The sequence below is a fragment of the Chanos chanos genome, chromosome 9 (genome assembly GCF_902362185.1).
Source record: "Chanos chanos chromosome 9, fChaCha1.1, whole genome shotgun sequence".
NCBI classification, from domain to species: Eukaryota; Metazoa; Chordata; class Actinopteri; order Gonorynchiformes; family Chanidae; genus Chanos; species Chanos chanos.
In genome coordinates, this window is record NC_044503.1 from 33,869,096 (window position 1) to 33,894,483 (window position 25,388).

The window sequence follows — 25,388 nt, forward strand, 5'->3', positions numbered from 1 at the left end:
CAGTGAGGTTCCAGCCAATGGCAGAAAGATCTAGAAGGGCAGGTACACCCTGTCATTGTCTTCTCTCGGCCCAGTAAACTCTGCCGGGGGCGTCTCGAGCGGACCAGACTGTGTAGGTCAGACTGCTGACGATGAACTGAAGGGAACACTGCGTCTACACCTGTTACAGGACGGCGTTGAGCTGTCTGTGTGGTCCGGGTGGTCCACACAGATGGCGTAAGTTGAGAATGGAGAAATGAATGAAGTAGTTACTTCTCTTTGTGACTATGTTTTCTCTCTCTCTCTCTCTCTCTCTCTCGCTCTCTCCACAGGTATACATGTTTGGGAGCAGACCCCTTAACATCATGAATAGCTGACATCAGAGAGGTGGAATGCCATGACGTAACACACCACACCACCCCCCCCCTCACAACCCCCCCGTCAAAATTCCTACTCACTTTTTGTTCTGTTGTTATTTCGTCTTGTTTTGCCCCCACTCCTCCCTCCCCCCCCCACCCCACGTCCCCCTCACCTCCCCCCCACCTCCTTTTTGTTTTGTTTTTGTGCGGGGGGAAATGACCAAACTACACTGAAGAGTATCTTTTCTTTCATGGATGACAAACGCTGGATCCTGTGGCATTTCTTCATCGGATGACCGAGATTGGACGATAAGTCACTGGCTAAAATGCCATCGTTGGCGGCCACATCCGACTGAAACAGGAAGTCTCATACCCCTGTAGCCTGATTGCTTCCTTTGCCTAGTTTCAATAGCAGGAGAGGAGGGAATTTCTACGGCGTTCCACTCCGCCAAGAATTCGGTTGTCTCGTTTAAGGGCACTCACAGATATCTTTCTGCTTAGTCACTTGTTTTTTTTTTCCCCCAGAATGTTCTCATTGACCATTCATAGGTTGAACGCGTCGATTCCGTGTTCCCTGTCTTCTGAAGGATCATTTAATACGTTGCTGAGTCATTGTCTGTTTCTTTGAGGAATCGTTTTTGAAGGTTTTAGCCTCTGAACTCAGAAATTTGAGTTATCGAGTTGATGCTGTCCGTATTGTTCTGTTCTTAAACTGTCAGTTTGCTCTTTTTTTTTCTCTTCTTCTTTTTCTTCTTTTTTTTTTTTTTCTTTTTTGAGGCAATATATTTGAGGCAAGAAAAGCAGTGTGAGATTCACTCGAACATTTCTTGTGTGAGCTCAGAGAATTTCATATTAATTTATAACTTAGCCAAGTGAACTATTAATTTAATTCATTTTTTTGTCGGCTGGGGCGACGCATTCTGTCTGACCCATCCATCATTTGCTGGACAGCTGGTTATAGAACAAGCCTGAGAAAAGCACTTTAAAAATTTCACTGGGCCCCATCTGAATCTTATTTATTCTCGTTAGGTTTATGTCGTGGGATCGTCATCGAATGCGTTCCTTTTTTTCTTTCTTTTTTTTTTTTTTTTGTCTTTTGTCTCGGATTGATGGCAATACAGAACTGGAATTCCATCTTTTAAATTGTGGATTTTCAACGTCAAACATCTGCTCCAAGGAGGATTAGGAATCGCCTCTCTGAGAAGAACAAAGCACTGATGTAGGGAGAAAAAAAGGGATTTTATTGAAATCAGGAATAAAAAGAAAAAAACTACGCCTGCTGTTGTTTTTTTTTTTGTTGTTGTTTTTTATTTTGTCTGACACTGTCATTAGCAGATGGACAGACAGAGGTCTTGAAAAAAATCCTGCCAGTTTTAATGAAGTACCCTTGTTTTGGGTTCAGTCGCTGACGTAAACTTTTTTTTTTTCACACGCTCGGGCGAAACGTCCCAGCGGTGACCTCATCCAAGCGGAGGGGAAAACAAAAAAAAAAAAAAAGAGAGAGAAAGAAAGAAACGCGACTGACAAGCTGCCTGCGTACAGCTCTCTGTATGAATCAACACGCACGTTCGCCAAGAACAAACTCAACGCGCGCACAAAATCGCTGACTTTGACCCGTCGCCGCGTCCGCGGTAAAGATGCGTTCCCCCGACCCCCAGAGCCCGTCTCCGGACGAAGCTCTCCTCCACGGGCAGTTCGGAGGGTGGAGCAGCGGCGGAGGAGGCGGAGGTGGCGGAGGTAGTAACAATAACAGCCGCCCCAGCAGTCCCAGTTTGCCCTCCAGCCCAGCCGCGACCTACGCCCTGACCCTCACCCACACCCACGTCCACGTCCAGCGCCTCTCGCCCCGCCCGGGGAAGGAGTCGCGGCTGCTGATCCCCCTGGTGGAGCTGGCCGGGTGTAGCTGTCCCCGTTCCCCGTTCCCGCCCCTGCTGGTGCTGTACTGGTATCCTCCCGGCAAGCGCAGGAAGGGCGTGTCCAGGAGGAGGCAGGTGAGGGCGTACCTGGCGGAGAGCAGGCAGGAGGCGGAGAAATGGTTCGCGGCCGTCCAATGCCTGCTGAGGGGCGTGCCCGTCAGTGCTACCACAGGTGAGAGAGACAGAGTGTGTGTGTATGTGTGTGTGTGTGTGTGTGTGTGTGTCAGTCAGTGAGTGAGTAAGAATGAGTATGTAGGAGGAAGCATGTCACTGTGTGTGTGTTTGTGTCTGACAGTCAGCAAGTAAGCGTGAGCGTGTGTAAGGAAGTGTGTCACTGTGTGTGGTGTGTGTGTGTGTGTATGAGTAGCTGTATATTTCCACACGACTATGTTTACTGCTACACGCGTGCGTGTGTTTTCTTGTTTTTTTGTGTAACAATGCACCCAAGACCAGTTTTGTCTTTGGGTTTTGTGTGTGAATAGTGTTTTCAGGCTCATGTCTTTGGGTATGTTCTTTGTCACAAGTGTGCTCCTAAGTGTGCATTTGTATTTGTTTATGTAAACAGCGACAGGTCTGCTCTTGAACACTCTGGGTGAGTGTTTGTGTGTGTGAGTGTGTATGTTTGTGTTTGTGTGTGTGTGTGTGTGTGTGTGTGTGTGTGTGTGTGTATGTTTGTGTGTGTGTGTGTGTGTGTGTGTGTGTATGTTTGTGTGTGTGTGTGTGTGTGTGTGTGTGTGTGTGTGAGTGTGTATGTTTGTGTGTGTGTGAGTGTGTGTGAGTGTGTATGTTTGTGTGTGTGTGAGTGTGTGTGTGAGTGTATGTGTGAGTGTGTGTGTGTGTATGTTTGTGAGTGTGTATGAGTGTGTGTGTGTGTGTGTGTGTGTGTGTGTATGTTTGTGTGTGTGTATGTGTGTGTGTGTGTGTGTGTGTGTGTGTGTGTGTGTGTGTGTGTGTGTGTGTGTGTGTGAGTGTGTATGTTTGTGTGTGTGAGTGTGTGTGTGAGTGTAAGGTGTGCATGTGAGTGACTCAGACACAGGACAGTTGAGAGTCGTTTTGTTCTGTTTTGACTTGTTGACGTGTTTGTAGAGGAGATTGTCCGCGTGAATGTGAAGGTTTCTCATCATTGGTGTGTGTGTGTGTGTGTGTGTGTGTGTACATACAGACAGACATACATCCCATTATAGACTACCAGAATCCCATGTGTCAGTGCAGTGACTCAGAAACTGGAGAAACTGAAAGCTTAGAACAGTCAGGTATCAATTGTACGAGGGGTACAGTTTCCACCCTGTGTCCCCGCGTCGGAATTTGGACCAACGCGTCTAGTCACCGTGTGCTAAACACGGTACGGGGACTAGATTAGAACTGCGCAAGCTCAACTTTGGTTCTGTCAGAGCTGAGCGGTCCAAACCCAACTCAGGGTACCCTGTCCGTCCAATTATGTCTTATTTTATTGGATTAAGGCATGGAACTCAAAATCAACCTTGAATGAAAACGTTTTGTGTGGCTCACAGAAGAAGTTCTTTTGAATACATTAGCAAAAGTTGTTTTGTTTTTTGTTTTGTTTTTTAAGTACTCCACGTAAAAAAAAAAAAGTGAAAAGAATTTTTTTCCCCTTTAAAAATAAATTGTTTCAGGCACCTAAAATGTTTTTTGAGGTCTTTTTTTTTTTTTTTTTAGCTCAAGGCAAATGTGTGGTTTTCTTTTGTGGATCTCTGAGCAGTACCTCTTGCCCAACGTTTTAGCCGACATAGTTGGTAAAAATATATTAACATTCATAAAAAATGTAGTTGATGGAGACGTCATTTGTGACTGTGGTGATTCCTAAACACTAGTTACACTTATTGTGTTCCGAGTATCACATGATTCATGGAGAGTGTGTGTGTGTGTGTGTGTGTGTGTGAGGTTATGTCACGTCTAGCTCTCTAACGCTGCATTTCCTTTACTTTCTCCCTTTCTCTTCCTCTGTCTCTCTCTCTCTCTCTCTCTCTATCTCTCTCTCTCTCTGTCCTTATCTGGTTTGTGCACTCTCTATATGTTTCATTGCTGTCTATGGCAGGCGCAGACAGGGTGGGTCGAAAACGTAGAGAACAGACACAGGGCATTTCCCCTCCGTCCAGTGTCTATCGCTCTCCCCCTCTCCCACCCTCACCCCCTCCCTCGGTGTCTCTATCTCTGTCTGTCTCTCTCTGTATTCCTGTCTCTCTCTCTCTCTCTCTCTCTCTGTCTCGCTCTCTCTTTCATGCCCTTTATTTGCCATAAATTCTTCTAGTTTCTCTCCCCTCGCCCCCCCCCCGGCCACCCTCTCTCTCTCTCTCTCTCTCTCTCTCACTCTCTCTCTCTCTCTCTCCCCCCCCCCCTCTCTCCGTCTCCTTCTCTCTCCCTCTCTCTCTGTGCTCTCGTGTCACAGTAGGCAGTCAGTATCAGTGCTGTGTAGCATTTGCTGTGTATTGTTGACTCCCCTCAGTCTGCTTTTGTGATTTTTTTTTTTTTTTTTTTTAAACTGTGCAAATGAAGTCAAAGAGAGAGAAAGAGAAAGCCGCATAACTGCGATTTGAAATAACACGCTGTGTTGCCAGGTTTTGGCCTTTTTTTTTTTTTTTTTTTTTAATTTGCACTCTTAAAAGCTGCCCCTTCTTTTTTGTACTGACCCAGTTTGATACTGGTTGTTGTTACAGGCACCGCTGCCAAAACCAGCCACTGTAGGGCTTAGTAACAAAATTGCATTTGACACCCTGCTTCCTAGTACTTAGTGGTTTGTAGTTCTTTGGAAACTTTGAAGTTCTCTGCAATTTAAAAAACTTAATTAGATCAATGAAATGCTTTTTGTTCTTAAGAAAAAAAAGAATTAGAAGAATGATATATGAATTTTATTTATAGATCAGAATATGGAAGTGCTATTTATTTTAAAATTTATAAATCTGTTTTATGCTCTTTCTGCCTGTTTGTCAGAATTTAGCAAGAGCCTGTTGCCCCGCCCTCGTCGCCTGCTGCTGTTGGTTAATCCATTTAGTGGGCGGGGTCAGGCTATGCAGTGGTGTCAGACACACATCCTTCCCATGATCCGAGAAGCGAATATAAGCTACAACCTCATTCAGACAGGTACCCTAATACACACACACACCACACATACATACACACACACACACCACACATACATACACACACACACACCACACATACATACACACACACACACCCACACATACATACACACACACACACGCACACACACACGCACATACACACACACACGCGCGCACACACATACACACACGCGCGCACGCACACACACACACACACACACACACACACACACGCGCACACACACACACACACACACCACACACACGCACACACACGCACACATACACACACACACCACACACACGCACACACACGCGCGCACGCACACACACACACACACACACACACCACACACACACACACACAGATCAACATCCTTTACAGACATACACAAACAGATACCCCCCAACACACACACTCACACACACACACACACACACACACACATACATACATACAAACATACACAAACTAACATCATCTTCATCTTCTACAAGCATGTGCTATGTTTCCACTCGCACAGACAACTTCACACAAACAGAACACACACGCACATTCTCTCTCTCTCTCATCGACAGTAACAACTACAACATCATGGCGACCATTATAATAAACACACGTAGTAATGTATAACATCAGGTATAGCGTCTGTAAGACACACTATAACCTCTTCTGGCCATATGGAGTAATAAAGACATGTTTATGAGTATCGCACATATGATGCTGGTATGTAATGAGTTTGCTTGTTCTGTGCTACAGAGCGTCAGAATCATGCACGGGAGCTGGTCAGAGAGATCTCTCTGCCAGAATGGGATGGCATCATCATCATCTCTGGAGATGGACTGCTCCATGAGGTGTGTGTCTGTGTGTGTCTGTGTGTGTCTGTGTGTGTCTGTGTGTGTCTGTGTGTGTGTGTGTGTCTGTGTGTCTGTGTGTCTGTGTCTGTGTGTGTGTGTGTGTGTGTGTGTGTGTTAGGACAGCCTTTCGCCTCATGCCGCAGCCTTAGTGTGCTACGATCTCATAGTCCAAACCTCATCATGACCTAAGAGCACAATCTTCATTACTGTGTCATCGTACAGACTTGTCGACGGGGCCGTACGATGACCTAACATCGAGATCTCTGTGGACTTTTGCCTGATAGTACAGTCCCTTAGCATAAACCTCGCTGTTGCTTCACAGACATGACCTCATAGTACAGTGCTAACCATCACATCATCTCATAGTACAGCCTTGAACACCACCTCTTTGCACGGGCCTCCTTGTTTCCTCATAGTACAGTCCTAGCCATAGTCCAAGTCCTTACCTCATACATAAGGCCTCTGAGTACAGGCCTATCAGTTGCTTCATAATTAAGCCCTGGCTGTTTTTTTTTCTGTACTAAGGTCTTTAGTACAGCCCTGATTTTTGGATAGTTTACCCCAGGTCACGGGCCTGACTTTAAGAACATACTACAGCAGTACTGACTCACTTGGCCCTGACCAAACCCTCCAATAGGTGCCTCAAACAAATCTTTTCTGTTTTGGTGACCGGTCACTCCGCAACATACCGATCATCTGACAGTCCGTCTGTTCATTTTTTTTCGCAGGTGATAAACGGTCTCATGGAGAGACCAGATTGGGAACAAGCAATAAAAACTCCGGTGGGAATTTTGCCCTGCGGTTCTGGGAACGCCCTGGCTGGATCCATAAACCACCACGCGGGGTAAAGAACCTGTCCTCAGCTCCTCCATCCGAAATGTATTATGTACTCATATCGCCGCCGAGTTAGCCATTAGCCATTAGTGCGTGACAGTAGTAGAATGGAGAGCATTGCCTCGTTCTTGACAAGATGCATCTTAAAGTTGAGCTGGCTGTGAAGGTAGACGACCTTTAAAGGATTTCTCCTCCTTGCACTCTGTTCATAATTTATTGCCACGTCTGAGCACACTCTGAGAATCGCAAAGAAAATGTGACTGAAGCCCCGTGTGATGATAAAAAAAAAAAAAATTGTCAGGGAAATTTTCATTGAATTGGCAGATGAACTGTTACCTAACCCCAGCCCTGGTGAAATGTTTTGCCTGTTTCATTCTTTATGACCTCAATGAAATTGTGAAAGTCGGAGGATGATGAAAAATCTAATCTTTTGATCAGTTATAACCTATAGACTTTGAGCTATTATTCAGACAAGCCACGTCTAACCAACAATGCATGTGTTTTCACAGCAGATTACCTGTATCTGTTGTCTAATTACCCTCCCTCTCTCTCTCTCTCTCTCTCTCTCTCGCTTTCTCTCTCCATCTCTCCCCTCTCTCTCTCCACCGCTCTCCACCCCCCCCCTCCCTCTCTCTCTCTCTTCCTCTCTCTCTCTCTCTCTCTCTCTTCCCCTCTCTCTCTCTCTCTCTCTCTCTCTCTCTCTCTCTCTTCCCCTCTCTCTCTCTCTCTCTCTCTCTCTCAGGTATGACATGTGCCTTCGGGAGCCTCTTCTATTAAACTGCTGCTTCCTGCTCTGTAGGGGTGGGGTGAGGCCCATGGACCTGGTGTCCGTGACAACAAGCCCCTCCTCTTCTTCCTCGTCCAATCAGAACGGGCGTCCGACGGCACCCAGAAGGCTGTTTTCCTTCCTGTCCGTGGCGTGGGGCTTCGTGTCGGACGTGGACATTGAGAGCGAGCGATACCGGGGACTGGGTTCGGCTCGTTTCACGCTGGGGACTCTCGTGCGACTGGCGTCGCTGCGCTCTTACAAGGGTCGGCTGTCCTACCTGCCCCCGAACGCAGTCACGGCCTCGCCGGACGCCACCCCGCAACCTCCAAAGAGACCTCTCTCGAGAAGCATCACGGAGGGTCTGGAGGGCTTTTGCAGAACGCCTATCCACAGGACTGTCTCGGACATGGGGTTGAGCGAACAGAGGAGTTTGAGGAAGGGTGATGGGGAGAGAGAAAGGGAGGAGAGAGAGAGGGAGAGAGAGAGGAGGAGGGAAAGGGCAAGAGGTGTAGGGGTCGTTAGAGCCAGCAGCCTGGCGGAGGACAGGGAAAGAGAGATAGAGGCGGAGGAGAAGATGGAGGAGAGGTCGGGGACCAGCTCAGAATCGAACGAAAGGGAGGAGTGCGACGGGGACGACAAGAGCGAAAGGTCGGAAGAAGGTAGCAGAGAAAAAGAGGATGAAAGAATGACGGAGCGTGACAGTGGGATAGATGGGGAAGGTGTTATGGAAGCCAGGGAAGTGAGTGAGGGATACGGGGTAGATGAAGGGAAAGAGGTGGATGAGTCCGAGGGGAATTACGCCCCGGATCCCCGTAAGGTCCTGCGCAAAAACTCCGCCCCTTCCAGTCAGATCGTCAATGCTGCTTTTTTCAGCCAGCCAATAGGCTCGGATTCTGACCGGGACATGGAGTCGTCGACCTACGGGGATGTAGATGAGGATTTGAATGGCACGTACTTCCAGCGAGAGGCGTACCCTCTGGAAGGCGCTCGCGAGCGAGCCCTGACCATCTCGTCCTCTCCATTCCGCAAGTCCCCGTTCTCCTTCAAACCCAAGAACGTGGATCAGAACCAGAACTCGACCCGTCCGCGTCCTCTCTCCCTCCTCCACCACCCCAACACTAACTCCCTCCCCCCGAAACTTCCCTCGCTCTCCCTCTCCCTCTCCCCTACGCCTCCCCCGTCCCCGTCCTGCGCCTCTCCACACTCCTCCGCCTACCTCGCGCCTCGTCCCAACACTCCCGGCTCGGCGTCTCCCTCCCCTTCGCTCCGTTCCCCCTCTCCCTCATTCACCTTCGACATCGCCGAACCCGCCGGCCCACTTAAAAACCGCTCACCTCTCTCGACCTCCTACTCCCCTCCCCGAGACGACCTCCTGCCCCCGCTGGACCAGCCTCTGCCCACGCGGGACTGGGTGACGCTGGAGGGCGACTTCGTGCTGGTCCTGGCCATTTACCAGACGCACCTGGGCGCGGACTTGCTGGCCGCCCCGCAGGCCCAGTTTGACGACGGGCTGATCCACCTGACGTTCGTTAGGGCGGGCATCTCTCGGGCCACCCTCCTCAGGCTGTTTTTGGCCATGGAGCGGGGGGCGCACCTGTCCCTCAGCTCACCTTACGTTAGCCACATTCCCGCCAGAGCCTTCCGACTCCAGCCTCTCTCCCCCAGGGGGACCCTGACCGTGGATGGGGAACTGGTGCCCTACGGACCCCTGCAGGCCCAGGTAACGGGGGTAGAAGTTTGGTGATTGGGGGAGTGTCTGTCGATTGGCCAGTTTATGGGTGGTTTTGTTGTTGTTGTTTGGGTGGTTTGGTCGGTGGGGTTGGTTGGTGGGTTCTTTGGTTGAGGTTTGCTGATAGGAGGCTTTGATGTGTGCGGCGGAGTCTTTTTAAGAGGGTGAAATTGTTGGTTGGGTGGTTGGTTGGTTTGTGTGTTGGTTGGACATGGATCTAGATTTAGTGGAGATTTTCCTTAGTCCTGCCTCTGGGTGATCAACAGCTTTGTGTGTCTTGAGCCTCTTCTGCTCCAGCACACCTGATTCAGGTGATCTAGGGGTAGAGGATTTGCTGATTCAGTGAATGTATAGATTCAGTGCGAGTAGAAAGTGGGGTAGAGCTAAAATTAACATTTATATAGCATTTACTTTTTATAACATTTATATCTAAGGAAGGGCTTTATATTCAGCCTCACAAAATCTGCGTTCTGAAGAGTTTCAAATATTTATAGTTTTGGTGGGCAGTGGTTTTAGAAGTCAGAATAATTTTTTCAAGTGTATTGATATTAATATACTTTTTTTCCCCAAATAACATTTCTAAAGTTGTTTTCTGTACACGTTACACGTGTTTTTCTCTTGTACTTTGTCATCTATGACATAGAACCTTTAGCTGTGAAAAAGATGCTAGGCATGATGAAGTTTGCTGTTGGCATTGCTATAATGAATGCAATTAATAGGGTTAGAGGTTTGTTTTTAGTTTGAGTTAAGATTGTCTTTGGAGTAGTTGTCCATGTTTTTTGTTTTTTGGGGGTTTTTTTTGTTTGTGTACTGAGTTTCCCCAAGGGGGTGAATAAAGTATCTATCCGTCCGTCCGTCTATCTATCTATCTGTCTATCTATCTATCTATCTATCTATCTGTCTGTCTGTCTGTCTGTCTGTCTATAATTGAAAGTATAGACTGTATAGACCAGATCAAAATCGAAGACAGTTGGATTTGGGTCTGGAGTCATATCCTTTCAAGTTTGTGTCAGAATAGCTAATGTACAGTTAGTGTAAATGATCAGATATTAATCCATTAACACATGACATTACACATTAATCAGTGGAAGGGCAAATGGAAAACAGGTTTTTACGTTGACGTACTTTTTCTGTTTCAGACTGACAGGGGATTGGTTTGGTATCAGACCCATTTGAGGGCTTTTTTTCAGGGGGTTTTCTTTCATGGGTGAACCAAAAGCTGATGGTCTCCGTTAAGCTTGACTGCACACACTGGACAAGGTCCTGGTGTTGGAGAAAGGCCTAAAATGTTTCAAATATGCAAATGAGCTGTTATATTTAGAGTCTCGGGTCCTGTTGGCGTAGTGTTAGGCCTATTCTTATGAAACACCGCTGGTTCTCATAGTGTGTCATCTCTCTGTGTCATCCACATTTTCCTCACAAATTTCTTGCTCTCTCTCTCTCTGTCTCTCTCGTTCCCTCCCTCCCTCTTTTTTTAATATTGGATTGATATAACCTCTTCAAAGAAGAGTGATTGTTGTGGTTTGGAGTAGTTGAGTTTTGATGTTTGATGAAATAAAATACTGGTAAAATGATGAAAATGCATTGATTAGTAATCAGTAAGTTATGACAATAATGGTCTCCTCCCCCCCCCACTCCCCCTTACTCTTTTTTCTCTCTCGCTCTCTCTTTTCTCTCTCTCTTTCTCTCGGTTTCATCGACAGATTCATCCCTCCATGGCCAGGCTCATCGTCGGCGATTCGGGAGTAAGGGTCACCAGATTCTAACCAGACGAGATTCAAGCGAATGGGTGCGGATTAGCTGACGCAAAGAGATTTTCTTTTTTTTTCTTTTTTTTTACCCTCCCCGCTCTTTGTCTGGATTATGTAACATCTCACCATCCACATCTGGAGAGAGAGAGAGAGAGCGGGCAAACACGAGAGAGATTGAAGAATTAAAACAACCAGCGATTGCAATAATAACAGATTTTTTTTATTTGCTTTTAAATTTTTTTTTTTTTTTGCTTATTTTGTGAGATTGACTGACTGAAAGGGATTGAGTAAACGCACTACACACTGACGGGATTAGAGGTGAAATTATCAAGCGGATTTAAAAAATGCGGCCTGGATTAGCTTCGCTTTGCGGCCAAAGCGTGAAAACAGCAATGCCTGGTTAAAAAAAAAGAGGGTTGAAAAAAGAAAAGGAGAGAATGACATAAAAAAAAAAAGACTGAATGTGTGTACCATACATGTTTGTGTACTCATCGTAGTATGCAAGCAATGTATAGATGCACTAAATGCTCCTGCCTTATTTGAATGAAGGGAAAAAAAATCAAAGATGAAACACTATGAACAGAAGCTGTTCTAGAACAGCCTCTGACATGGCCACACCCCTCATGCAAATGTGGCCCCTCCCACCATTGTCCCTGGAATGCCTTATCCAACTCTGAACTTTTATTTTGTAAAGTGCAGTTCTGCATCGATGTCTCCTTTTCTTACGACCTTGTTTTTCCCAAAGCTTCCATCCGCTCCAAGCATAGCTTCCGTCCACTTCCTAGGAATTCCGCTCTCCAAGCTCAAAACTCAAAACACTGAGTAGATCAGACACCACATCATTTGTGTCTTATTCTCCCAAAAAGAGAAAGAAAAAAAAAAAAAAAAAACAAGCAAAATAATACATGAATTTTATCTTAATCATACCAATATGCATATTTGAGCATTTGATGTGTATGGTCAGAGTGACAGTTAGATTTTGGAACACTACCATGCGTCTGAAACTTTTTTTTTTTTTAATCTTTTTGGTGGGAAAAGCATCAATAGGACATAGTCACATAGCTAATGTAATGGCTGAACATGAATTGTCGTGGTAAAGGTATTGCGTTTGCCTGTGTATTAAAACTAAAGCATGAGATGGCAATGACGAAAATGATGACGCGAGTTTACTGTATGCATTGATGTGGTTTATTATGGTAGCTTGGATAACTTTTGGTCAAGTTGGCCTCTTTTTTTCTTTTCTATTCTTTTTTTTTTATGTCTGAGTCTTTAAATTCTCTTCAGTGATGAATCTTCAAAAAAGAAAAATCCCTCCGAAAACCACCCTAGGACTCTTTGAAAAAAAAAATCTTTAAAAAAAAAAATTTTTGCCTCTGAAAAAAAAAATGGGATCTATTCTGCTCGAATGTTAAATGATCAAACTAACGTAGAACTGTGAATCGATGACGTATTTGTGGCGATAAACATTTGTTATGATTCATAAAGGAAATGTTTATGGAATGGACATGGAAAAGGAAAAGGCCACTCAGCCGTTTGACTTTGGGTTGACTCTGGAACAATCTTTTTTTTTTTTTTTTTTTTGGAAGTCTGAAATGGGGGCAAAGAAATGTGATGATTTAATGTGGTTTTGCCCTCTATCTGGAATTTAACATTTCATTTATTGTTAATTTCTCTGTTTGTTTGTTTGTTTCTTCTTTTTTTGTTCATTATTTTAAAAGGACCATTGAACAAATTATATTTAAAAGTCATTTCTACACATACTAATGAATTAGAAGTTTCCAGAAAGATTGATCTTTGATCTGCGGAGGCTGGGATTCGGAATAGTTCTGTGACCTTTCTTGGATGCCTGTGTCCTCTTGTTTTTTTGTTTTTTTTGTTTTTTTTTCCCACATTCTGAGATTTGTCAGGCAAATAGACAGGAATCTGGAATTCCTTCTGCTCTTTCAAGCGTCTTCTAGTGTCAGCTGAAAAAAAAATATTTCATCATGTCTCAGAAATCACTAAAACTGCTGTTATTATTATTATTTTCTTTCTTTCTTTCTTTCTTTCTTTCTTTCTTTTTTTTTTTGAGGCATTACTTATCGACGTCGGCCAGTTATTTTACGTTTCAGTTGTTTTCTCTTCTTTTCCCTTTATGTCGGACCATGTTTTAGAGTAATATTAAAAAAAAAATGAATATTGGGTTTCCTGCGCAGCTTCTGATGATGCCAGTTAAGACGTCTCGTCAATAGTCGATTCTATGATGCCTGTAATAAAAAAAAAAAAATGTAATTATTACTAAAAATGAATATATAAATATATATATAATGTACAGTTCATAGTTCTATATGGTTCACAAAAGTTTTGTTTCTCCTTAAAGATTAAATTTAACTTTGAAAGTGTGTGTGGTTGCAGTTTGTCTCCTCTTTACGTACACAGAGTCACAATTACGGGTTACAAGCTTGTCCTTTTGGCTCTCTCTCTCTCTCTCTCTCTCGCTCTCTCTCTCTCTCTCTCTCTCTCTCTCTCGCGCTCTCTCTCTTATCTAGAACGACTCGCGCAAAGTACATTCAGACTATGCAGGAAAACAACAAAACGTCCCTGGCCGTGACCCCCGTGTAGAATCTGTCATAATGATCACAGAAAAAGGCGGGAAAAAAACTGATGTGACACTGACCCGTGAAAATCAAGGAAAACACCCATTGTTCCTTCTCCCCCCCCCCACCCCCACCTCGTACAGAGAGTCATACATTCATTGGATATTGCTGAGAGTGTCCGCCCCCCCCAGCATGTGTTGGAGTGGTTATCAGCCACACATGGAGGGGAAAACAAGGAAACCCGGCATCTCGGGCCCTCTTCCTCTCTTTCCTCTCGCTCCTCATCTCCTCGTCTTCCTCCCGAACTAATCTCCTCCTACCACGGCGCAGTGTATCTTTTATCTCACTGTTTTCTCCCCCTTTCCTCCCTCCTATCTGTTCCTTCGAGCAATTTACCCCCCCCAGTCAATCTTTGGCCACACTTCATATTGTGTATTTGTCCCTTACATTACCTCTCTACACCTTGCGCTCTCTCTCTCTCTCTCTCTCTCTCTCTCTCCCTCCTTCCCCATTGTTTCCTTTCTTTCTTTCTCTCTTTCTTTCTTTTTTTTTGTTCGTTCTTGTCCCTGTAGGCAATGTTTTGTTTTTCTCTCCTTCTCTCCTGAGCCGTTGCTGAACAGTCGTCTAGCGCCCTTGCGACGCAAACAGGGAGACCCTGCTCTTGCTCTTCCCTCAGGCCAGGAGTTTTCCCAGGCTTTTCACGTGTCGAGGGGTTTTTTTTTTCCGAGACCTTATTAGTCGAATTAAGCTCTGCCCTACTTTGACTAAAGCAAATATTTAAAGTGGTTGACTCCGCGGAAACAGTTTGAGAAACGTTGCCGCGGGCGACCGTGGCGGATTCCTAAGTAGAGCAGGAGGATTTCGTAACGATCCTTTTCCTCGTTCACTCCCTCTTGAGGTTTTGGCATGTTACCTCCACGTAAAACTCACCTGAACTGAAATGTTAGCGTGTCGTTTTGGCAAAAAATATGACTGTTCTTTGAGCAGTGGCAGCCTTCCAAAAAAGCAAGCACATTTTAATCTAATCTGTTCACCTGTGAGATTAATTATCTAACCCAGTATTTTGCGTGTTAGACAAATTCAATCTGTTTCAAGATAACTGTCTCTTGAGTTATCTCACTTAGATATTATTTATTGCTTGGCAGAAATTTGATGTAAACAAAGCAGCCTTACGAGTGAAAACGTAGTGGGTAAACATGTTAGCGTCTTTGGACGGATATATATTAGGGAGGAAAGATATTTTTCCCAAAGTTTTCCAGTTAAAAATGTGTTCATGCTCCATTTTTAGTCATTTTAAGATTTTTTTTTTTATTCTGTTATTTGGAAGTGACGAGATCTGCCAGGGCACCGTCGGATGCCCTTTGCATGTGTATTTACACTCACTCACTCACTCATTATCTAAGCCGCTTATCCTGATTAGGGTCGCGGGGGGTGCTGGAGTAAGTACTTAACTGATCGTTATCAGTTTGTTGATGTAAATGGTGAGTCCTCTGCACATACTGAGGTAAAGTTCGGAGTCCCGCAAGGTTCTGTTTTAGGCCCACTGCTTTTCTCTTTATATATGCTACCTCTAGGTAATGTTATTCGTAAACACGGTATTAGCTTCCACTGCTATGCTGATGACACACAGTTGTATGTCTCAGCGAAGCCAGACGAGAGACACCAACTTAACAAAATTGAGGAATGTCTAAAGGATATTAGGCACTGGATGCTTACGAATTTCCTCTCACTCAACACTGAAAAAACAGAAGTACTTGTACTAGGATCACATGCAGCTAGGAGTAAGCTTTCCGACCACATAGTTACTCTGGATGGCCTTTCTCTTTCATTAGGTGCAGCAGTAAAAGATCTTGGTGTAATTATTGACCCCAGTCTTTCATTTGAAGCTCATGTAGATAATATTACCAGGATAGCCTTCTTTCATCTTAGAAATATTAACAAGATAAGAAATGCATTGTCATTTCAAGATGCTGAAAAATTGGTTCATGCTTTCATTACCTCTAGATTAGACTACTGTAATGCCTTACTGTCTGGATGCTCTACTAGGTGTATAAATAAGCTACAGTTAGTTCAGAATGCAGCAGCCAGAGTTCTTACTAGAACCAAAAAATATGATCACATCACCCCTATCTTATCCACACTGCACTGGCTCCCAGTCAAATCTCGTATTGATTATAAAATCTTACTATTAACATATAGAGCATTAAATGGTCTTGCGCCACAGTACCTGCGCGAACTCCTGGTCTTTTATGATCCACCACGCCTACTTAGATCAAAAGGTGCAGGCTATTTGTTGGTACCTCGAGTTATGATGGCTACAGCAGGGGGCAGAGCCTTCTCTTACAGAGCCCCACAGTTATGGAATAGCCTCCCAATTAATGTTCGAGACTCAGACACAGTCTCACAGTCTTAAGTCAAGGCTGAAAACTTATCTGTTTAGCCAAGCCTTTTGCTAATAGCTCTTTACTAGGCAAAGGAGCAGATCTGGAGGGTTCTCGGGCATAGATTGTTTGGTGAACTGGGATGTTTGGATGCTGTCGCCCCCCCACTTTAACATGTTCACTCAGGTTTGTTGACTGTGGAGTGGGTGGCCGCCTTGTGTCCCAGAGTGCCATCATGTCCATATTACCTTCTAGCTCTCCCTTTTAGCTATGCTGTACTAGTCAGTCTTGCTGGAGTCCCTGCCTGCACTCGGCACACGATGTATATTTACCTCAACCATTATGTGGAAATGAACATCTAACAATGTGCCTCTCTCTCTCTCTCTCTCTCTCTCTCTCTCCCCCCCTCTCTCTCTCTCTCTCTCTCTCTCTCTCTCTCTCTCTCTCTCTGTCGAGCCACACATGCTACTCCTGAGACACCAGTGATCCTGACTCCTCCCGCCCTGTGGACTGATCCATCCTGGTGTCATCATCTTCCATCCCCCGTCAGCCTCCTGTCTACATCACCATCCCCTTTGTTCATGCCCCAATTTATTTTCAGCTGTAACTGCCCACGTGGTCGGCACCTATTGCACACCTGTCTGACCAAGGAGGGGTCTCCTCTCTCTGTGGTCCTCCTCAAGATTTCTCCCATTTTCCCATTTCCCTCTTGGGTTTTTGGGGAGTTTTTTCTTGCCCGCCATGAGGATTAAGTCAGGGGGTGCCGTCATATTTTGATTTGACTGTTGTGGCCTGTAAAGCCCCTTGAGACTGTAAACAGTGATATTGGGCTCTAAATAAACTTGAACTTGAACTTGAACTTGAACTTGGAGCCTATCCCAGCGCTCATAGGGCGAAAGGCGGGGAAACACCCTGGACAGGTCGCCAGTCCATCGCAGGGCCATGTGTATTTAGCTGAAGTTAATTTCCAAAGACCATGTCTCTCGAGAGACATGTCTCCTTTGTCTAGACATTTTTCTTAATTCAAGGAATCTTCAGAGGGAAATTTCATCACACCATTAACAAATATTTTCAATTTTGTTAAGCATTTCTGTTTAAATATATGTATCATCCCCCCCCAGAGTGCGAATTATACACTGACAATCTTGGGGGGGGGGGGGGGGGGGGGGGGGGGTTCAACTTTTTTACCTTGCAGTGAAAAATCTTCTGGGGAGAATGTTTTTATGGATTTGCACTGTGATGAATATTGACAGATGTATGGATCAGTGCGTACCTTATCAATCAAAACCCAGTGGAACATATCTTAAGAAAAAAAAACAAGATGAACACATAAAGCACCTTTTTCTGTCTTTTTCTTCATGGGAGTAAACACATCCAAGATCATGTTGGGTCGTCGGACTTTCCCATATCTTTGTACCTTTATTTATACCTACACACATTTGTTTCAGACCTTTATATATGTCTTTAAAAGTCTTACATGAGATTAGCCACACGAGAAATATGTATTGTCGTACCTCAGACTAGCTAACCTGTGAACTGTAAAGTATTTCAGGGGCTTTAGAGCCAAAAAACCAAACACCAAAAAAAGAAAACATGATTGACAGGGGTAATCACACTCTCCCATCCTGTCAGTGAGTTATACCTAGAGGCACCAAGATGAGTTATAGGCTGGTTTGTTTTGCTAGCTTTTGACTCCAGACTCTCCAGCGGACCAGATTCATGTTTCAGCTTTTCTGCCCTATAGTCTACATATATGTAGGTTATGCCCCTTTCTCTAAATGACCCACGCCCATCTTCGTTTCCATGGCTACAAACTATGCCATGCATAACAGTTATTTGCAGAATGATCTTTCCATGCCAGTTATAAGTCTAGATTTTGGAAATTCAGTGTGTTGTCTGGTTCTTCTTTCGAAGTGTCTTTGGACTTAACATTTGAGTTCTCAGATTAACAATGCTTTCTTGACAGTTATGTGCTGTAGTTTTTTTCTTATTCCGCAATTAACGTTTTTCTTAGTAGCTGATTGAATTTTGGCCATGCACAGGAGAAGCAATGTGCATGGATCATCCAAGTTTTTAAATGCATCTGGTTTCCTGAAGCAGGTTTTACACACTATGTTTTCACTATGTCGTCTGTAAAGTTATTGAATATTAATTAAAAACAGCTATTTCATTGATAGCTTTGTAAGGGTTCAGCCATTTTGGCTCAAAATACCACCCCTGCCCAAAATGGCGTTACTCTCCCGAAATCCTTACAAAGATGGCTGAGACTGAGGACGTTTTCCTGATTTTCTGACAAAAGGACGTAATTTCCGGTATCAACGCCTCCTTTGTTTCAGCCCCAGGTTTCGGTGCGCCTGGTTGGTTATTTATTTATTTCCTTTTTTGTTTTGTGGGTATATTTTTAAATATATCCATCTTTTTCTTTGTTTATTGAATGACATTCAAGTCTGATACATATATGCCTAAGAGCAAAGCGGCAAAAATGGATGACCTGGACTACAGTAAGTTGAGCTTGTGGCTTTTATCTAGCCATTGTTAACCAACTAGGCTTGTTGTTAGCTATGGATACGTTAGCCTGTAGCATTTGTAACGTTGCGAAATGCTCAGTTTAGACAAGTCGTCTTTCATGCAAACGTGTCGGTAATGTCTACTGGTGTGCAGAGCCTTAAATTTTGGGATGCCGGAAAGAAAACGCAATGACAGTTTTCCTAAATTTCACTATTACATCAGTCGTGGTTAGCGTGAATACCGCTGCCTGTTCTATGTTAATTTAGCTAGACGTTACAGTATTTTACAAACACAGCTATGTTTCATCAACATCGGTTTTATATAATCTGTATTAATCTATAGCGCTTTAATACATTTATTAGAACTGAAACGGCTCTGTCGCCAAGTTCGGGAGTCTAAACATAGTATTGTTTTCCCTAGACAAATATTGCCGCGAGACAGCTGGTATAACAATCCGTTACGAGTCTGGAGACAGTCGTCTCCTTAACCCTTGTAAAAACATTTTGATGGTGGGGATATGTCGAGTTTTATAGTTTGTATTTGCTAAATCTTGCATTTCTAGTGATTCTTTAAATTACATCTAACTTTTTCAGTTTTGCTTGTTGCTCTTATGTTAGTTTGTAATCATGTGAAAAGAACTATAAACAACGTTACAGCAAATTTATATTTAAAAAAAAAGAAAGAAAAACAAGAATTGTTTTGTTTAGTGAATTTTCGCTTTTGTTGCTTTATTTAGTAAGTGGACACGCCCATTCTTTTCAGCTGTCATGTGCAGGTTTAAAATATTTCATTTTCATTCCTTTCACTGTTTTGCTTTAAGTTTGAAGAATGCATCCGTCATTTAACATGTAAAACCGGATCCTTAAGAATGTTTCTCTTGCGCAGCCTAGATTTCTGGTACGCTTCGGCAATTTTCCACAAACAACTCCACCCGTGGTTCTAATTTCAAGAACTGATAAGGAATTTTGACAGCCTCGTTCGCATCGTCACGTTCCACCGTTTAACAGGTGCAGCGTGGGCACCTGATGTCAAATATTTACCCCGAATTTTACGCAAATGACGGACGTGTTGTCCGAGACTTCATTTTCATACGCAAGCATCACGCGGACACAAAACCAACGTCTCTTGACCCGTTCCGCGGCCCTAAAGGAGAATGGCCGTGTTAGTTGCAGGTCAGCGACCGCGGGACGGAACAGAGTGGGTGACGGAGGGAATCGAAAGAAACTGAATGAACCAAGTGATTATCACTGTAAATGGGTGAATTCTCTCAGCCAACTGAAAGAATCTTTCACGAAACACCCGGGCTTTGCGCACATTGATCAAAAGAACAACTGAGCTTCTCTGCTATACTATGAATCGGCTCTAAACATACAGGAACAGAGCAATAACACACACACACAAATTGATTCTGAATCATGATTGGAATGTTTTCTTCCCCCCTCTTTCCCGTTTCATCTCTCCCTCCATCTCTCCGTTTGCCCCGGCTGCAGTCCCAGCGGACCTGAGCCCAGAGGAGCGATCGGAGTTGGAGGAGATCCGCAGGAGGAAAGGAGCGCTCCTGCAGGAGATCCAGAGACTCCGAGAGGAGCTCAGAGAGGCCATTATAGAAGTGGAGGGATTGGAGAGCAGCACAGAGGGGAGGTCAGTACACGCACACGCACACACACACACACACACACACTAGACATATACATACACAGGCCAAATACTGAACACAAGTCAGAGTCACACATACTTACTGAAGGTTAGTAACACACCGCACTACATAATGCATACACACACACACACACTCAGAATAGTGTCAGAAATTGACACTTCCCCGAAGCTGAAAATATGCAAACATTACAGCATGCACACAGAGCTGTGAAAACAGGTCAAACAGCACACACAATGAAAACAGGTTCGTAAAAAGCACACACAAGTTCCTCTCTCTCACACACACACACACACACACACACACCTTATACACACACACACACACACACACGCACGTGTATGCAGTCTCCACATATGCAAATAAACAAAGGAAGAAGATGATGCTCATTTGGTTTCACTGATGCATACTCCCGTGGGCTGATTCTGTGGAACCCCGCTGACAGTCAGTGGAATAGATGGTTATCAGTTCTGTACAGTGTGTAGAGGTCTTCACACCCTCTGACTCACTGTGAAAGTGTTTTTTGTCTTTTTGTTTTATTTATTTATTTATTTATTTATTTGCTTGCTTTAAAGTAAAACATTACAGAAGAGTCGTCAGGTTGCCATGGGAAGAAAGAAGTTCAACATGGACCCCAAAAAGGTAAATAAAGATGACCCCTCTCTCTCTCTCTCTCTTTCTCTTTCTCTTTCTCTTTCTCTTTCTTGCACAGTTTCTGTCGCTCTGTCTCTCTTTGTCTCTGTCTCTTTCTCTTTCTCTTTTTTTTGGTTTCAGTCTGTCTTTCCCTCTTTTTTTTTTGTCCAAGTCTCTCTCATAGTCTTTTTTCTATCTGTCTCTCTTTCTCTCCCTCTCTTTCTCTCCGTCTCTTTCTTTTTCTTCTGTTTCTCTTGCTCCTTCTCCCTCTATCTCTTTTTCTTTTGTTTTGTTTGTTTGTTTGTTTGTTTGAGTCTCTGCACACACAAATCGTATTTTAAGGTTCAACAGTTGGTGGTTCTTCCCAATAAGGGAGCTTGAAATAAAGAGATCGTTTCTCATAGAAGCTGCAGAAAAATGACAGTTTGTATGCACACACAGCATACAGTAAGGAGCATTGTCTATTTTACATTGTGTTGTCTATTCATATCAACATTTAAGTCTCAGATCTTGACAGCCCTGTGTCCCTCATATCTCCAACTGTCATCCACCCAACACTTCTGCTTAAGCAAGTCAAACCTTTACGTTTGCACACCGTTATCAAATTGTCTTCTGTTGAGTACTGTTTGCTCACCTCGATTATGTGTATTTCACAAACAGCCCCCAGTAACATCTGTGCTTCTGTACTCTCTTTCTCTCTCTATCTCTCACTCTCTCTCTCTCTCTCTATCTCTCTCTCTCTCCCTCTCGCTCCCTCTCTGTTTCTGTCTGTCTCTCTCTCTCTCTCTCCCTTTCTCTCTCTCTGTCTCTCTCTCTCTTTCTCTCTCTTGCTTACTCTCTCGCTTTCTCTCTCTATCTCCCTCTCGCTCTCTCTCTCTCTTGCTTTCTCTCTCTATCTCTATCTCTCACTCTCTCTCTCTCCCTCTCTCTCTCTCCCTCTCTCTCTCTCTGTCTCTTGCTTTGTCTCTCTATCTATCTCTCTCGCTCTCTCTCTCTTGCTTTCTCTCTCTCTCTCTCTCTCTCTCTCTCTCTCTCTCTCTCTCTCTCTCTCTCTCTCTAGGGCATTTCGTTCTTGGTGGAGAATGAACTCTTGAGAAACACTGCTGAGGATATTGCTCAGTTCCTTTATAAAGGAGAGGGACTCAACAAAACCGCCATCGGAGATTACCTGGGCGACAGGTACACCACCTTCATCTTTAAAAACACAATCACCCCAGATTACAATCAGCAGTATTAATCCAGACTACTAATCTCTAGACCTTTTTAAGACGTTTCCACGCACCGATATCACTCCGCGTTAATAATCACGACCGTTTTCTGAAGCAAGCCTTGATCAACGCGACCGCATAAAGTTTTATAGCCTCCCCGGGATGAGGGCGTGGCGTGCTTTGCAATGAGATTTATTGGAGTCGTTGCTCGTAAGAACGTAGCCCGCAGGTACTAAGAGCGAGGACAATGAGAATGAAGGAGAAAAATAAAATCAAATAAAAAAAAAAAAACAGGATCTGTCAGTCAGACAGTTGGCAATGGGGCTGGTGGGATGTGATTAGTCATGATGCGTCACCCAGGTTTTTTTTACAGCTGAATCGTGTGGGGGTTCGTAGGCTCCTCTTTTTTTTCTTCTTCTTCTTTCTTTCTTTCTTTTGTCCCAGGAAGTGTGTGGGCAGCGGACGTTCCCGCGTGTCCCTGTAAAGAAAAAAAACAAAGAAAGAAAGAAAGAAAAGAAAAATGCATGTGATTCTTAATGAGTGTTTTCTCCTTCTCGTCATGCTCTCTCTCTCTCTCTCTCTCTCTCTCTCCTGCGCTGTCCCTTTGCTCTCTTTTGTGTTCTCTCTTTCATTTACACTCCTGTCTCTCTCGCTCTCTCTTTCTTTCTCTCTCTCTCTCTCTTTCCAGAGATGAGTTCAACATTAAAGTGCTTCAGGCGTTTGTTGATCTTCATGAGTTCACAGATCTCAACCTGGTCCAGGCTCTCAGGTGAGCTGTCTGACTGTTTTCCTCTCTCACACACACACACACACACACTCACGTGCACACACACTCACACACACACACACACACACACACACACTTCCCTCTGGTTTATTTTCTTTAATCCATCCTATTGGTTTTCATTTTATTATTTGTTTTCTTATAGTTTTATTTTTTTTTCTTTTTAGTTACCTATTTTTAAGAGGAGCACACATGTCTGTAACTGATATGTGTTGCGTGTTACGTGAAAAACATTTACACAGCATTCAAATAACGTTTGGTTTAACGACGATTTTCTCTGCTTTGGCGAAGATGCCGCGTCAAAAGGCTGGGCTCGTTTTGGCCTCGGGGGCGCGCCGTGTGCGTCAAGGAGAATTTTTGGGGGTATCTTTGGACTCCCTCAATGAGTGGTGACCTTTGACCTTGTTTTTACAGGCAGTTTCTGTGGAGTTTTCGGTTGCCCGGGGAAGCCCAGAAGATTGACAGGATGATGGAGGCTTTTGCTCAGAGATACTGTCACTGTAACCCTGGAGTTTTCCAGAGTACAGGTACATACACACACACACACTAACATACATACACACACACACATACACATACACATACAAACACAACTGCTTCAACCTGGGTGTGTCCCAGAGCACAGATGTAGACACTCACAGAAATCAGCAGAAACTTTTTTTTAGGAAGTAGACAAATTGACGCACTTTCTCCAAAGCATGTGAATTGACGCACACTAACAGAAAGAGCTAATGCAATCTTGGGTGTGTACACACACACACACACACACACACACACACAGAACCTTGCACAATCTCTCTTGTAATTCAACCCACCGTGACACACATGATGGTCTCAGGTGATTGAGAAACATCTGATTCACAGCTGCATCAGCAACAAAGATCTTTAAACAAAACCCTTCACCCATTTAGCTAAATCTGAACCAGCCAGCAGAGCGCCTCATGCCCCCTCCTCCCCACACCCACCTCTCCTCCTCTTCCCCCTCTTCCTCAGACACCTGCTACGTCCTGTCCTTCGCCATCATCATGCTGAACACCAGTCTTCACAACCCCAACGTCAGAGACAAGCCCAGTGCCGAGAGATTCATCAGCATGAACCGAGGAATCAACGAGGGCGGAGACCTACCAGAGGAACTGCTCAGAGTCAGTCTGTGTGTGTGTGTGTGTGTCTGTGTGTGTGTGTTTGAGAGAGGGAAGGTGTGTGTGTGTGTGTGTGTGTGTGCTTTAGGAGAGAGAAGCAGTGTGTGTATGTTACGAGTTTAAGAGTTTCACACTAAGTGTGTGTTTTAGGAGAGAGAAGCAGTGTGTGTATGTTACGAGTTTAAGAGTTTCACACTAAGTGTGTGTTTTAGGAGAGAGAAGCAGTGTGTGTATGTTACGAGTTTAAGAGTTTCACACTAAGTGTGTGCTTTCGGAGAGAGAAGCAGTGTGTGTGTCTGTCTGAGTGTGTTAGGAGTTGGATACTGCGTGTGGATTTGAAAAAGCTGTGTGTGTGTTTGTGTGTATTGTCACATGTACACATCTGTGTGGATTTATCCACTCGTGCATGTAGCCTCTGCCTGTTTGCTTGAGAGTGTCTGTGTCTAAACAAGTTTGTCTGCATGTTTGTGTACACGCATGCCAGTGTATGCTCATGTGTGTGTGAGAGAGTTTCTGTGTGTGTTTGTGTGTATGTATTGTTTTGTCACCTTGTGGTTGTGTGTGTTCATGCACAGCTGTCCTTTTGTGTGTTAGAGAGGGAAAATAAATCTGTGTGTGTGTGTGTGTGTGTGTGTGTGCGTGTGCGTGCGTGTGCATGCATGCATTCCTTTGTGTTCTTGTAAGGGTTCTCCTGTGTGCATTACACTGTGTGTGTGTGTGTGTGTTTTGGCAGAGATCAACCTATGTTTGAGTGGGTGGAGGGGTGTGTGTTTATGTGTGTCAGCAGTTGGACCGGTGAACAAAACTGTTTTGGTGTGTGTGTGTGTGTTAATGTGTAGTACAGGAATTTCCTTGACAGGTTCCATTTGTGCTGTCTGTGTGTGTGTGTCCAGTAATTGTTAGTTTGATCCGTTATTTCAATCGTAAAGTTTAGTTTAATTTTTTTTTTTTTTTTGAAGAGTGACCTGGACTGAACAGTTGAACCCTGCAGATATGGGTCACAGCCATACCGCGTTGTCTTAAATCTATAGCCATGCTGATTGGCTCATAAATGTCATGTGACTTGGAACAAGACTTATCTGAAATACCCTGCTCTTTCCTCTGCTCTAAATCTGTCGCTTTGCTCGTCTCAGCCCAAAAACTCACATGCCAACACCCCCCCCCCCCCCCCTTTTTCTTTTTTTCCCGCAGAATCTGTACGAGAGCATTAAGAATGAACCGTTTAAG

At 44.3% G+C, this 25,388-nt stretch overlaps 2 protein-coding genes across 4 annotated transcripts in view; both read left to right on the forward strand.

Moving 5' to 3' along the window:
• The first annotated feature begins 1,688 nt into the window (after positions 1-1,688).
• On the forward strand, positions 1,689-11,494 carry sphk2 (sphingosine kinase 2). Its single transcript, XM_030784801.1, has 6 exons — positions 1,689-2,426; positions 5,204-5,353; positions 6,098-6,192; positions 6,924-7,039; positions 7,772-9,518; positions 11,231-11,494. The coding sequence occupies exons 1-6, from the start codon at positions 1,976-1,978 to the stop codon at positions 11,291-11,293; spliced, it is 2,622 nt and encodes an 873-aa protein (XP_030640661.1). The 5' UTR covers positions 1,689-1,975; the 3' UTR covers positions 11,294-11,494.
• A 7,175-nt stretch (positions 11,495-18,669) lies between these two features.
• cyth2 (cytohesin 2) overlaps positions 18,670-25,388 on the forward strand; it is a 10,218-nt gene continuing 3,499 nt past the window's right edge. Inside the window, exons 1-8 of one of the 3 annotated variants that reach the window (XM_030783755.1) lie at positions 18,670-18,736; positions 20,234-20,384; positions 20,973-21,039; positions 22,091-22,209; positions 22,927-23,007; positions 23,437-23,549; positions 24,016-24,164; positions 25,353-25,388. The exon at positions 25,353-25,388 is cut by the window's right edge and continues 76 nt beyond it. In XM_030783755.1, the coding sequence (XP_030639615.1) occupies positions 18,670-18,736; positions 20,234-20,384; positions 20,973-21,039; positions 22,091-22,209; positions 22,927-23,007; positions 23,437-23,549; positions 24,016-24,164; positions 25,353-25,388 (783 nt within the window). Of the gene's footprint in view, positions 18,737-18,912; positions 18,938-20,233; positions 20,385-20,972; positions 21,040-22,090; positions 22,210-22,926; positions 23,008-23,436; positions 23,550-24,015; positions 24,165-25,352 lie in introns of those variants that run through there. The other 2 variants (XM_030783756.1, XM_030783757.1) reach the window with 2 other exon arrangements.

Excerpts from the sequence above, each read along its gene's own strand:
- sphk2 (XM_030784801.1), top strand. The coding sequence starts at position 1,976 with ATGCGTTCCCCCGACCCCCAGAGCCCGTCTCCGGACGAAGCTCTCCTC. Across the intron at positions 5,354-6,097 it reads CTACAACCTCATTCAGACAG|AGCGTCAGAATCATGCACGG; the intron begins GTACCCTAATAC and ends TCTGTGCTACAG. Across the intron at positions 9,519-11,230 it reads ACGGACCCCTGCAGGCCCAG|ATTCATCCCTCCATGGCCAG; the intron begins GTAACGGGGGTA and ends TTTCATCGACAG.